This window comes from Hemibagrus wyckioides, linkage group LG19, assembly GCF_019097595.1.
Source record: "Hemibagrus wyckioides isolate EC202008001 linkage group LG19, SWU_Hwy_1.0, whole genome shotgun sequence".
NCBI lineage: Eukaryota > Metazoa > Chordata > Actinopteri > Siluriformes > Bagridae > Hemibagrus > Hemibagrus wyckioides.
In genome coordinates this window covers 4,044,004-4,058,275 of record NC_080728.1, presented here as the reverse complement: position 1 = coordinate 4,058,275, position 14,272 = coordinate 4,044,004, and the positions used below count along the sequence as shown (strand labels likewise).

Genomic DNA, 14,272 nt, shown 5'->3' with positions numbered 1-14,272 from the left:
ATTTCTGTTTCTTCTGTTCTGGTTCTCCTGTTTCTTTTTACTGCACACTGATGATTTTTCACAGACTCTGATGTGTCTGCAATGTGTCTGAAATTACAGTGAAATTTACTAAAACATTGTAATTAATCACACAAACTGCAGCTGAGACACAAACTAAATGTAGTGTGTGAGCTGCAGGGGTTAAAATCAGCAGTGACATGGAAATGGTGTAAAAAAAAATGGAATTATGTAAAATAGAGAATTAGATATTTAAATAACAACCAAAAGAGCAAACAAGAGGAGCTTACAAAAACTGCATTTTTATTGTTCTTAAAGCTGAACTAGTGTTTATTCTGTCAGTGAATGTTTGTTCAGTACATCTCCGTCTAGCTGCTATGAACAGGGTTGCCAGATCTGTTTGGGTGTGTTACTCAGTGTCCCTCAGGTTGTGACAGACAGATATGTACTGTCCTGTAGTGATGTGTCGTTCACGAACGATTTGTTCATTTTGAATGAATCTTTCCCATGACTCGAGAACATCGAGTCATCTCGGGGAGTGAATTGTCCATTTTGTGTTGACCGCGCATGCGCAACATCGCATAAGATCAGTAAACAGAAAAGATTAGTTCTCCTTTCGAGTCCTCGGTTACGATTCATTCATTCATCATGTGACAGCCCCGTATGCTAAGGCAATGTAGTCTGAGCCGGAAACAGAAAAGATTAGTTCTCCTTTCGAGTCCTCAGGTTGGCAGAGGTGCGTTAGTGAGTGCCAGGGTGGAAATGTTCGGCTCCTCGATGTCAAGAAATCTTTTCAACATGTAAAATGTTGAATTCCAACTTGTGGCCACATCCTGTTTTAAATGCAATGTTTCTTGACCCATCTGTCTCTGAGTGGCCTTGAGCTTGTCAGAAGCAACTGTGCTTCTGTGGAAGAATTCAACAATTGTCTTGACTTTGTGTAACTTTTCTTGTACCTCCTTCAGTGCAGCTCTGACAATCAAGTTCAGCATGTGGACAAAACAAGGTATGTGGTCCCAGTGGAGGTGGTTGCTGGCATTGTCTGTAACACAAGCAACAATTTTATCACCCACACCCCACTCATTTGTAACCCTGGTCAGCTCACTTGCCAGGTGAGCAGCAGTGTGTCTGTCTGTCAAGACAAAGCAGTCCAGGAGATAGGAGGTTATCTGAAAATTCTCTATGAAATGACAAGTCATAGCCAGGTAACTTGTGGTAGTCACAGAAGTCCAGCAGTCTGTTGTGAGACATACAGCAGAGGCACACTTGATTTTGTCCATTATATCTGCTCTTAATTTGTCATACAGCCTAGGCATTACAGTTTTTGACAGTGTTTTTCTGCTTGGTAGACTGTATGATGGGTCCAGAAGATTTGAATACTCCTTAAAGCCCTTATCCTCCACAATAGAAAATGGCTGAAAGTCACGAGTAATCGTTTTGACCAGAGCCTCATCTAGTTTGCTTTGTCTTAGAGGATCCATTGGTCTTGTCACAAAACTGCTCATAGGAGTTTGCTGTTGTGACTTCCTTGGCCTGACTGGTCCTTGGATGGTGCTGGGTGCTGCTGGCATACTGGATCCTGGATACTGGGCCCTGGTCGAAGCAGTTGCAGCACCAGCTGTAGAAGCACTGGTGGTTGAAACAGCTCCAGAAGAGCCACCATCTTCACCCTCTGTTCTAACTTGTTCTAACAGCACAGTTGGATGTGAGGATTTAAGGTGTCTTCTCAGATTTTAAGTGCTTCCTCCTTTAGTGGAATTTTTTTTTGCATATGTTGCATTTTGCTTCAGTGCAAAATCACAACTTTTTCTGGTGCTCATTCTCCTGATGTGTTAAAATCCGTCTGAAGTCTCTTCTCTGCCCCTCACCTAGTGCAAAACAATGGGGGGTGGGGGTGGAAGGGTCACTGTTCCCTTGGTGAACAGTTGCACTTCAACTGAACCTCTCGCTAAACCCTTAATGACCCGAGCACATTACATTTGACTATTGACCATTTTAACTCAGTTTTAACTCCCCATTTTACCTGTTTTATTTAAAATTGGGTAACAACTTATATGACAAATCTGACCTAAACATAACATTAATGTATGAAACTAATATTAATTATTCACATTAATAGTTATTTACTTTTCTGTTATGCTCCTGTGTCATTTATGAGTTTATGAGTTATCAGTATTATACCCTCAAATGCACAATTGGTGGCAAAATAAACAACAATAGGTATTTTGTGTTTGCAGGTTTAGTTTATTTTAATAAGTAGTATTTGTTTACAGATAAAGTCAGAACAGGCAAATTAGCATTTCCAAGTAAAATGTGGATTTATTTATTTATTTTTTTTTTAAAAACCCTCACACACCACACATATCCTCAAGAAATGTTAAACAATAAAAAAGGAGACTGACAGAATTATTATTTTTCAGAAAATGTTTATTGCACAAATATTTTGATAATTTAATGATATCTGATAGTTTTATAATTTAATACGTTATAAAGTCAATAATACTAATGTAATATTGTGTTTGTCATAAGATACTGAGACGGGAAGCAGTCACTTTACAGGAATGAACAACGTGAATCCAAAGACTTGTTATGTAAACTAATCTTTTCTGTTTCCGACTGCGTTGCCATACGGGGCTGTCACGTGATGAACAAAATGACTCGAACCGAAGGCGCGGGAGATTAATCATTCTGTTGGGTATACAGAAGACGGTACGGCATAGCTTAGTTTAGGATGTTACGTGACAAAAGAACGAACCAATTCAACCCAAAAAATCCGGAGGTGAGGTGATGAAGTAACAGACTGCATAGCCTCAAGACACCGGTAAGATATTACTTATAATATGACAGTTCTTTCTTATTCGAAATGTGATCAATATGTGGGTGAGTAGATGTGTTAGGGAATTAACATGGAACATTTTAATTACATTCTGCTGAAGTGAACGAAATGAATGAAATGACTCGAAAAAAGATTCGTTCATTTTGCTGAACGAGATTCAAAGAACCGAATCAGTAAAACGATCCGATCCTGCTAAAATGCAGCTCTCCTTCATTTCTCCTAACAGAATAAACAGTTTGTCAGTGTTGGGCATGAGAGAGAACTGAACTTTTTTACAGTCTGTTAGAAAGTGTAGCTCTGTGTCCACTGTGTACACACTCTCTGCTCTGGAGAACAGTGAACACTAGAACTTGTGGCTGATACGCACAAGTAGTCTTTTTAGGTCCTTGGGTAGATCTTTTGTTGTTCTTTCCTCCATTTTAATGGATCCCCCTCACTATCCAGGTTACGTGACTGTAGGTAGGCCTGCAGCTCACAGGCTACACTTAGTTCCTGGTTGTTAGATGGACTTTGTAAGGTTTGTTCAGTATCTTTATAAAAGCTTCCCAGCATCTTCTTTTTCTTTGGAGTAACTGAATGACTGTATGCTTTAATACGGGGATCTGCTGCTGCTGTGCTGTTCACATGAAGACATGAACTTCTGTGACGCTGTATTTCAAATCATGCTTGAAAACACAACACTGATTGGTCAGTAGTGAACTTCCAAAGAGAGTGTGATCGGTCAGTCGAGGTGAAAAATAACTTGTGATGGTCACTTGTGATTTGGTTTATCATCTGAAAACTCAGTCCATAAGAAGAATTTGCAGCGTCACTATACTGATGATTTTTGCTGCTAACACATCAGTATTGCAGATGATTATGTTTACTTAACTGTGGGAGGCAGAAATCTTGCCTCCATTGCAGATGATTATGTTTAATTAACTGTGGGAGTTCTTGTTGTCGGACTCTTCTGACATTTGAAGAAAAGCAATATAAGCGTGAATTCAGGCTTGAAAAAGCTGTTGATAAAGTTTTCCTTGATAATCTGCCTTGGGTATCTGAAGATGCTGATTTTGAGTTCATTAAGGCTGTAACTTTGGAGGAACTGGAAAGAGCCATCCAGAGTATGGAGTGTGGTAAAGGACCTGGAACTGATGGATTACTGGTTGACTTTTATAAATCTTTTTCTTACTCTATTAGAGGTATTTAATGAAAGCTTAGCCAATGGAATACTGATCTAAATGATATTAAAAATTGGAGACTGGTGAGTTTATTATGCAGAGATTATAAATTGCTCTCCAACATTTTGGACAACAGATTGAGTCTTAGAACAAGTCCTCTATCCTGATCAGACAGATTGTGTGCCAGAAAGATGAATTTTTGATATTTCTGCTATCAGTCATATTTTGGATATCAGTAAGAGTTCTAAGCTGGATTTTGGTCTAGTGTCAGTAGATGTAGAAAACGCTCCTTTTAAAGTTTATAGAGGTGTTACACAAGGTTGTGTCTTGTCTGGTATGTTGTATACTTTAACAATAGAGACACTTTTAAACAAGTTAAGGATAGATTTTTATGGATTATATATTGAGAGGTTTAAAATGTGTTTATTAGCATATGATGATGTTTTAATTAGTTGTCAGAGAGATGGAAATTTAATGTTTGAAATATTAAAGAAATTTAAAATCGTCTCTGCTACAAAGAACCTAGGGTGTAGGGCATAGGTGTCAAACCGTATCCACAAAGGGCTGGTGTGGGTGCAGGTTTTCATTCCAACCGAGCAGAAGCCACACTTGTTCTTGTTCAGTTTCTGGTTATTTCGAGACTGGACTACTGCAACTCTTTACTGGCAGGTCTTCCTCTGAATGCAATTCGTCCACTGCAGATGATCCAAAATGTAGCTGCAGGGCTTGTTTTCAACCTGCCTAAGTTCTCCCACTCCACCCCACTGCTGCGTTCCCTCCACTGGCTTCTGGTAGCTGTACTCATCAGATTCAAAACACTGATGCTTGCCTACAAAGCCAAGAATGGACCAGCACCATCTTACCTCAAAGATCTTATTACTTCTCCAAATGCACCTCACTCTCTCTGATACACCAGCACTGCCCGACTGGTCCCACCATTTCTCAGGGTAAAAGGCAGGTATTTATCTAGACTCTTCTCTGTTCTGGCACCGAGGTGGTGGAATGAACTTCCCCTAGATGTCCGTACAGCCGAGTCTCTGACCGTCTTCAAACGACAACGTTTTTCCTGAAGCACTTGAACTAGCTCTTATCTTTCCCTGTTTTTATGTATTGTTATATGTTTAAAAAAACAATTTTAGACTATTGGTATCTTAAGTCTGTAACCAACTGAACCAGTGTTAATATATTTATTGATGGAAACTTAAAGCACTTTTGTACTTTTGTAAATAGTATCTTTTAATCTGGTGTAATCTAGAATTTTAAATGATTTCCACTATAATAAAACCATGAAAGAGCTTGCTTCTTTTTATTTTAGTGTTATAAAGAGGCTTTGTGTGAAGTGATTAAAGTTAAAGTTGATGGTCAGTCTGCTGTCCTCTGTTCAGCTTCAGCTGCTGATAGTTTAATATCACACACAACAGATGAGAGAAACTAAATCTAACACTCAGGGGGATCATTTTAATGACATTATTAGAATAAACAGGTGATATTAAATCCTCGTGTCATTCTGAATAATAAAATCATTTACAAACACATCACCTTTAAAGGAAGTCTTAAACCAAGATAAAAAAAAAGACTGTGTCATTGTGTCTCTCTACAGGTTGAGTGAGTGTGGTATCTCAGATGAAGGCTGTGCTGCTCTGACTTCAGCTCTGAGATCAAACCCCTCACACCTGAGAAAACTGAATCTGACCAGTAATAATCTAGGAGCCTCAGGAGTGAAGAGTCTCTCTGCTGTACTGGAGAATCCTCACTGTAAACTGGAGACACTGTGGTAAGATCATCTCTCTGAAAATCTCATTTCCTGCTCCTCCGTAAGACACATTCTCTAATAGTGAGACAGAAGCAGAAGTTTTAGCTTCATCATCAATGTCCTGAGGAGGAAGATTTCTGTTTCTTCTGTTCTGGTTCTCCTGTTTCTTTTTACTGCACACTGATGATTTTGTACAGATTTACTAAAACATTGTAACTAATCACACGAACTGCAGCTGAGACACAAACTAAACGTACTGTGTGAGCTGCAGGGGTTAAAATCAGCAGTGACATGGAAATGGTGTAAAAGAATTCTTCCATAGGACTGAAAAGGTCAACAACTAAATAGAGCAAATTAGATTTAAATAAACAGCATTGTTCTTGTTCTTAAAGCTGAACTAGTGTTTATTCTGTCAGTGAGCTCGTCTCCATGGCCAGTGTGTGTGCTGAGTCTGTATTTAGCCGGCTTGGTTCTATGTTGGTGGAATGGACCCTGTCCATTTAGGGTCAGATAGTTAGATAACACATATCATTTGAGACTGGATTTGGAATTTGAAAGTGAATTTGTTTTTAGTTGTGTAGAATGTCCTGTCATTCACTTTGTTGCATTTCCTTCATATCTGGATGGTGGGTTTTTTTTTTGTAATAATAATAGATTTGGTCAGTTTTGGTTGACCGTCAGGGCCCGGGTCTGACAGTACTGCTGCAGCAGGTCCAGGTTCTGCTGTAGACCCTGAACACTGGGGAATTCAGGACCAGGTCATTTTCATACAGCAGGAATTTGACCACTGAGTGGTGTAGAGTGAGATCAGGTGCTGCTGATCGATCTAATATAGAAAGAAAATTCATTAATATATACATTAAATAGTGTTGGGCTTAGGCAGCACCCATGTCTCACTCCATGCTCCTGAGGGAAGAATTGATTTCTTTTACTGTACACACAGATGCCTCTGTACTTATTAGGAGTGACTTTATCTCCACTTTTGAAAATGGGTGTTATAAGACCTTAGGTTCAGATCTCAGGGAAATAACCTACACTCAGGATCATGTGGAATAATTACAGATTCAGGTTCAGGGGGTCTGGGGAATCTTTTATAGGCATTTCTGATGTGTTCAGCTTTTTAATTGTAGTGTGTGTGTGTGTGTGTGTGTGTGTGTGTGTGTGTGCAGTGTTGTATAAAGTACCCAAAAGCCATACTTGAGTAAAAGTACAGGTATTTTGTTAAAAAATGACTCAAGTTAAAGTCAACCATTATAATTCTACTTGAGTAAAACTCTTAAAGTATGTGAAATAAACTGTACTTAAGTATTAAAAGTAGTATTTTCATGAATGTACTCAAGTATGGAAAGTAAAAGTAGAAGTAAATTAATAAAAAAGCAAGACTAAAAATTTGGAGAATTATGAATTTTATTCTGTATTGCTTTCTTTCTTCAACTTCTCAATAAGTGCACCACTTATACAAAAAATAAGACTTGCATGAAAGAAAGAAGAGGCCTTTAGAACTGTGTTGTAATGAAGTGTACAGTATCAGTGTTTCCATACATGTGCACTTGTAACTAAGGCCATGTCCACACGTAGCTGGGTATTTTTAAGAAGAGAGATTTTTCTCTGTGTTTTGACCTTTTGTCCACATGCTAACACAGTTTGAGGTCGTTGAAAACAGAGCTTTTGGAAAACTCCTTCCACAGTGAAGATTTTCCAAAACTCCATTTTCAGTGGTGTTGTGTGAATGGGGGAAACTGAGATTTTGATGAATTGACGTCATTGTCTGTGTGCCGGTCTCCTTGATTTGATGTCAGCTTTGTTTATGAAGATATTTTGTGCAGTAGCAGACTTACGTAAACTAGTGACTGTGTTAACGTTGTTTACTGGACTTTTTACATGCGTGCACATACACGCGCAGTAACTCACATTACAGTCATGAAAAAAGAGCCGGAATGTAATACGAAGCTCACTGCTGCTGCATACAAAACTCCCACAACACAGACCAGGCACACAGTGATGGCTGTTTTGGACGAGACCCGGTCGGACTTCTACATTCTACAATGAAATTTTCACACATCAAGGGCATCGCTTTCCCGCGACACGCCATTGTTGTTAAACTACCAGAACCGGTAATAAAGTTTTGTCTAGGCTTCTGATTGGCTAGGCATGCTCCTGACAGCACTTTACAGGGCTTCTGATTGGCTAGACATGCTCCTGACAGCACTTTACAGGGCTTCTGATTGGCTAGGCATGCTCCTGACAGCACTTTACAGGGCTTCTGATTGGCTAGACATGCTCCTGACAGCACTTTACAGGGCTTCTGATTGGCTAGGCATGCTCCTGACAGCACTTAACAGGACCTCTGATTGGCTAGGCATGCTCCTGACAGCGCTCTGCAGGGCTTCTGATTGGCTAGGCATGCTCCTGACAGCACTCTACAGGGCTTCTGATTGGCTAGGCATGCTCCTGACGGCACTTTGCAGGACTTCTGATTGGCTAGGCATGCTCCTGACAGCACTTTGCAGGACTTCTGATTGGCTAGGCATGCTCCTGACAGCACTTTACAGGGCTTCTGATTGGCTAGGCATGCTCCTGACAGCACTTTACAGGGCTTCTGATTGGCTAGGCATGCTCCTGACGGCACTTTGCAGGACTTCTGATTGGCTAGGCATGCTCCTGAAAGCACTTTGCAGGGCTTCTGATTGGCTAGGCATGCTCCTGACAGCACTTTGCAGGGCTTCTGATTGGCTAGGCATGCTCCTGACGGCACTTTACAGGGCTTCTGATTGGCTAGGCATGCTCCTGACGGCACTTTGCAGGGCTTCTGATTGGCTAGGCATGCTCCTGACGGCACTTTGCAGGGCTTCTGATTGGCTAGGCATGCTCCTGACGGCACTTTGCAGGGCTTCTGATTGGCTAGGCATGCTCCTTAACCACAAACTTCCTTTACCGCAAATTTGGATGCAGGTTTTTTTGTAGTAAGTAACGAAAATGCCTAACAGAAAATCTATCGGACTAAAAATATAGAATTTGTTTCAAAAATGTAGTGAAGTAAAAGTAAAAGTTGACAGAAATATAAAAACTCAAGTAAAGTACAAAAACTCTCAAAAAATACTTAAGTACTATAACAAAGTAATTTCACTTTGTTACATTACACCAATGTGTGTGTGTGTGTGTGTGTGTGTGTTTATTTAAAGTGGTTGTTGCATATTTTGTAATACTGATTTAGATTTATTTAGTTTTTCACTGGTTCCAGAAATTTCTAATTGTTTGTGGACTCCTCAGTTTGTGTGTGTGTTGTGTTTGTGTGTTAGTTTGTGTGTTAGTTTGTGTGTCAGATGTGTTTGTGTGTTAGTTTGTGTGTCAGTTGTGTTTGTGTGTCAGTTGTGTTTGTGTGTCAGTGTTTGTGTGTTAGTTTGTGTGTCAGATGTGTTTGTGTGTTAGTTTGTGTGTCTGTTGTGTTTGTGTGTTAGTTTGTGTGTCAGTTGTGTTTGTGTGTTAGTTTGTGTGTCAGTTGTGTTTGTGTGTTAGTTTGTGTGTCAGTGTTTGTGTGTTAGTTTGTGTGTCAGTGTTTGTGTGTTAGTTTGTGTGTCAGTTGTGTTTGTGTGTTAGTTTGTGTCAGATGTGTTTGTGTGTTAGTTTGTGTGTCTGTTGTGTTTGTGTGTTAGTTTGTGTGTCAGTTGTGTTTGTATGTTATTTGTGTTTGTGTTAGTTTGTGTGTCAGTTGTGTTTGTGTGTTAGTTGTGTTTGTGTGTTAGTTTGTGTGTCAGTTGTGTTTGTGTTAGTTTGTGTGTCAGTTGTGTTTGTGTGTTAGTTGTGTTTGTGTGTTAGTTTTGTGTCTGTTGTGTTTGTGTGTTAGTTTTGTGTCTGTTATGTTTGTGTGTTAGTTTGTGTGTCTGTTGTGTTTGTATGTTAGTTTGTGTGTCTGTTGTGTTTGTGTGTTAGTTTTGTGTCTGTTATGTTTGTGTGTTAGTTTGTGTGTCAGTTGTGTTTGTATGTTAGTTTGTGTGTCTGTTGTGTTTGTGTGTTAGTTTTGTGTCTGTTGTGTTTGTGTGTTAGTTTTGTGTGTCAGTTGTGTTTGTATGTTAGTTTGTGTGTGTGTTGTGTTTGTGTGTTAGTTTGTGTGTCAGTTGTGTTTGTATGTTGGTTTGTGTGTCTGTTGTGTTTGTGTGTTACTTTGTGTGTCTGTTGTGTTTGTGTTAGTTTGTGTGTCTGTTGTGTTTGTGTTAGTTTTGTGTCTGTTGTGTTTGTGTGTTAGTTTGTGTGTCAGTTGTGTTTGTATGTTAGTTTGTGTGCCTGTTGTGTTTGTGTGTTAGTTGTGTTTGTGTGTTAGTTTGTGTGTCAGTTGTGTTTGTGTGTTAGTTTGTGTGTCAGTTGTGTTTGTGTGTTAGTTTGTGTGTCTGTTGTGTTTGTGTGTTAGTTTGTGTGTGTGTTGTGTTTGTGTGTTAGTTGTGTTTGTGTGTTAGTTTGTGTGTCTGTTGTGTTTGTGTGTTAGTTTGTGTGTCAGTTGTGTGTGTATGTTATTTGTGTTTGTGTGTCTGCTGTGTTTGTGTGTTAGTTGTGTTTGTGTGTTAGTTTGTGTGTCAGTTGTGTTTGTGTGTTAGTTGTGTTTGTGTGTTAGTTTGTGTGTCAGTTGTGTTTGTGTGTTAGTTGTGTTTGTGTGTTAGTTTGTGTGTCTGTTGTGTTTGTGTGTTAGTTTGTGTGTGTGTTGTGTTTGTGTGTTAGTTTTGTGTCTGTTGTGTTTGTGTGTTAGTTTTGTGTCTGTTATGTTTGTGTGTTAGTTTGTGTGTCTGTTGTGTTTGTATGTTAGTTTGTGTGTCTGTTGTGTTTGTGTGTTAGTTTTGTGTCTGTTATGTTTGTGTGTTAGTTTGTGTGTCAGTTGTGTTTGTATGTTAGTTTGTGTGTCTGTTGTGTTTGTGTGTTAGTTTTGTGTCTGTTGTGTTTGTGTGTTAGTTTTGTGTGTCAGTTGTGTTTGTATGTTAGTTTGTGTGTGTTGTGTTTGTGTGTTAGTTTGTGTGTCAGTTGTGTTTGTATGTTGGTTTGTGTGTCTGTTGTGTTTGTGTGTTACTTTGTGTGTCAGTTGTGTTTGTATGTTAGTTTGTGTGTGTGTTGTGTTTGTGTGTTAGTTTTGTGTCTGTTGTGTTTGTGTGTTAGTTTGTGTGTCAGTTGTGTTTGTATGTTAGTTTGTGTGTCTGTTGTGTTTGTGTGTTAGTTGTGTTTGTGTGTTAGTTTGTGTCAGTTGTGTTTGTGTGTTAGTTTGTGTGTCTGTTGTGTTTGTGTTAGTTTGTGTGTGTGTTGTGTTTGTGTGTTAGTTGTGTTTGTGTGTTAGTTTGTGTGTCTGTTGTGTTTGTGTGTTAGTTTGTGTGTGTGTTGTGTTTGTGTGTTAGTTGTGTTTGTGTGTTAGTTTGTGTGTCTGTTGTGTTTGTGTGTTAGTTTGTGTGTGTGTTGTGTTTGTGTTAGTTGTGTTTGTGTGTTAGTTTGTGTGTCTGTTGTGTTTGTGTGTTAGTTTGTGTGTGTGTTGTGTTTGTGTGTTAGTTGTGTTTGTGTGTTAGTTTGTGTGTCAGTTGTGTTTGTATGTTATTTGTGTTTGTGTGTTAGTTTGTGTGTCTGCTGTGTTTGTGTGTTAGTTGTGTTTGTGTGTTAGTTTGTGTGTTAGTTTGTGTGTCAGTTGTGTTTGTGTTATTTGTGTTAGTTGTGTTTGTGTGTTAGTTGTGTTTGTGTTATTTGTGTTAGTTGTGTTTGTGTGTTAGTTTGTGTGTTAGTTTGTGTGTTAGTTTGTGTGTCAGTTGTGTTTGTGTTATTTGTGTTAGTTGTGTTTGTGTTAGTTGTGTTTGTGTGTCAGTTGTGTTTGTGTGTTAGTTTGTGTGTCTGTTGTGTTTATGTGTTAGTTTGTGTGTTAGTTGTGTTGTTGTGTTAGTTTTGTGTCTGTTCTGTTTGTGTGTTAGTTTTGTGTCTGTTGTGTTTGTGTGTTAGTTTTGTGTCAGTTGTGTTTGTGTTAGTTTGTGTGTCTGTTGTGTTTGTGTGTTAGTTTGTGTATCTGTTGTGTTTGTGTGTTAGTTGTGTTTGTGTCAGTTTGTGTCAGTGTTTGTGTGTCAGTTGTGTTTGTGTGTTAGTTTGTGTGTCAGTTGTGTTTGTGTGTTATTTGTGTTTGTGTGTCAGTTTGTGTCAGTGTTTGTGTGTTAGTTTGTGTGTCAGTTGAATTTGTGTGTTAGTTGTGTTTGTGTCAGTTTGTGTCAGTGTTTGTGTGTTAGTTTGTGTGTCAGTTGTGTTTGTCTGTTAGTTTGTGTGTTAGTTGTGTTTGTGTGTTAGTTTGTGTGTCAGTGTTTGTGTGTTAGTTTGTGTGTCAGTTTGTGTGTCAGTTTGTGTGTCAGTTGTGTTTGTGTGTTAGTTGTGTTTGTGTGTTAGTTTGTGTGTCTGTTGTGTTTGTGTGTTAGTTTGTGTGTCAGTTTGTGTGTCAGTTGTGTTTGTGTGTCAGTTTGTGTGTTAATTGTGTTTTTGTGTTAGTTTGTGTGCCATTTGTGTTTGTGTGTCAGTGTTTGTGTGTCAGTTGTGTTTGTTAGTTTGTGTCAGTTGTGTTTGTGTGTCAATTGTGTTTGTTAGTTTGTGTGTCAGTTGTGTTTGTGTTAGTTTGTGTGTCAGATGTGTTTGTGTGTTAGTTTGTGTGTCAGTTGTGTTTGTTAGTTTGTGTCAGTTGTGTTTGTGTGTCAATTGTGTTTGTTAGTTTGTGTGTCAGTTGTGTTTGTGTTAGTTTGTGTGTCAGTTGTATTTGTGTGTTAGTTGTGTTTGTGTCAGTTTGTGTCAGTGTTTGTGTGTTAGTTTGTGTGTCAGTTGTATTTGTGTGTTAGTTGTGTTTGTGTCAGTTTGTGTGTCTGTTGTGTTTGTGTGTTAGTTTGTGTATCTGTTGTGTTTGTGTGTTAGTTGTGTTTGTGTCAGTTTGTGTCAGTGTTTGTGTGTTAGTTTGTGTGTCAGTTGTGTTTGTGTGTTAGTTTGTGTGTCAGTTGTGTTTGTGTGTTATTTGTGTTTGTGTGTCAGTTTGTGTCAGTGTTTGTGTTAGTTTGTGTGTCAGTTGTATTTGTGTGTTAGTTGTGTTTGTGTCAGTTTGTGTCAGTGTTTGTGTGTTAGTTTGTGTGTCAGTTGTGTTTGTGTGTTATTTGTGTTTGTGTGTCAGTTTGTGTCAGTGTTTGTGTGTTAGTTTGTGTGTCAGTTGTATTTGTGTGTTAGTTGTGTTTGTGTCAGTTTGTGTGTCTGTTGTGTTTGTGTGTTAGTTTGTGTATCTGTTGTGTTTGTGTGTTAGTTGTGTTTGTGTCAGTTTGTGTCAGTGTTTGTGTGTTAGTTTGTGTGTCAGTTGTGTTTGTGTGTTAGTTTGTGTGTCAGTTGTGTTTGTGTGTTATTTGTGTTTGTGTGTCAGTTTGTGTCAGTGTTTGTGTTAGTTTGTGTGTCAGTTGTATTTGTGTGTTAGTTGTGTGTGTCAGTTTGTGTCAGTGTTTGTGTGTTAGTTTGTGTGTCAGTTGTGTTTGTGTGTTATTTGTGTTTGTGTGTCAGTTTGTGTCAGTGTTTGTGTGTTAGTTTGTGTGTCAGTTGTATTTGTGTGTTAGTTGTGTTTGTGTCAGTTTGTGTCAGTGTTAGTTTGTGTGTCAGTTGTGTTTGTGTGTTAGTTTGTGTGTCAGTGTTAGTTTGTGTTAGTTTGTGTGTCAGTTGTGTTTGTGTGTTAGTTTGTGTGTTAGTTTGTGTGTCAGTTGTGTTTGTGTGTTAGTTTGTGTGTTAGTTTGTGTGTTAGTTTGTGTGTCAGTTGTGTTTGTGTGTTAGTTTGTGTGTCAGTTGTGTTTGTGTGTTAGTTTGTGTGTCAGTTTGTGTGTCAGTTGTGTTTCTGTGTCAGTTTGTGTGTTAATTGTGTTTTTGTGTTAGTTTGTGTGCCATTTGTGTTTGTGTGTCAGTGTTTGTGTGTCAGTTGTGTTTGTTAGTTTGTGTCAGTTGTGTTTGTGTGTCAATTGTGTTTGTTAGTTTGTGTGTCAGTTGTGTTTGTGTTAGTTTGTGTGTCAGATGTGTTTGTGTGTTAGTTTGTGTGTCAGTGTTTGTGTGTCAGTTGTGTTTGTTAGTTTGTGTCAGTTGTGTTTGTGTTATTTGTGTTTGTGTGTCAGTTTGTGTCAGTGTTTGTGTGTTAGTTTGTGTGTCAGTTGTATTTGTGTGTTAGTTGTGTTTGTGTCAGTTTGTGTCAGTGTTTGTGTGTTAGTTTGTGTGTCAGTTGTGTTTGTCTGTTAGTTTGTGTGTTAGTTTGTGTGTCAGTGTTTGTGTGTTAGTTTGTGTGTCAGTTTGTGTGTCAGTTGTGTTTGTGTGTTAGTTGTGTTTGTGTGTTAGTTTGTGTGTCTGTTGTGTTTGTGTGTTAGTTTGTGTGTTAGTTATGTTTGTATGTTAGTTTGTGTCAGTTGTGTTTGTGTGTCAATTGTGTTTGTTAGTTTGTGTGTCAGTGTTTGTGTGTCAGATGTGTTTGTGTGTCAGTTGTGTTTGTGTGTCAGTGTTTGTGTGTCAGATGTGTTTGTGTGT

General features: G+C 38.7%; 1 protein-coding gene across 2 annotated transcripts in view; it reads left to right on the top strand.

The window, feature by feature from the left end:
* Positions 1 to 14,272, top strand: part of LOC131369996 (NLR family CARD domain-containing protein 3-like) — a 305,079-nt gene that overhangs the window by 281,733 nt on the left and 9,074 nt on the right. For both annotated transcript variants that reach the window (XM_058416956.1, XM_058416957.1), the window contains one exon: positions 5,594 to 5,767. In XM_058416956.1, the coding sequence (XP_058272939.1) occupies positions 5,594 to 5,767 (174 nt within the window). The remainder of the gene's footprint in view (positions 1 to 5,593; positions 5,768 to 14,272) is intronic.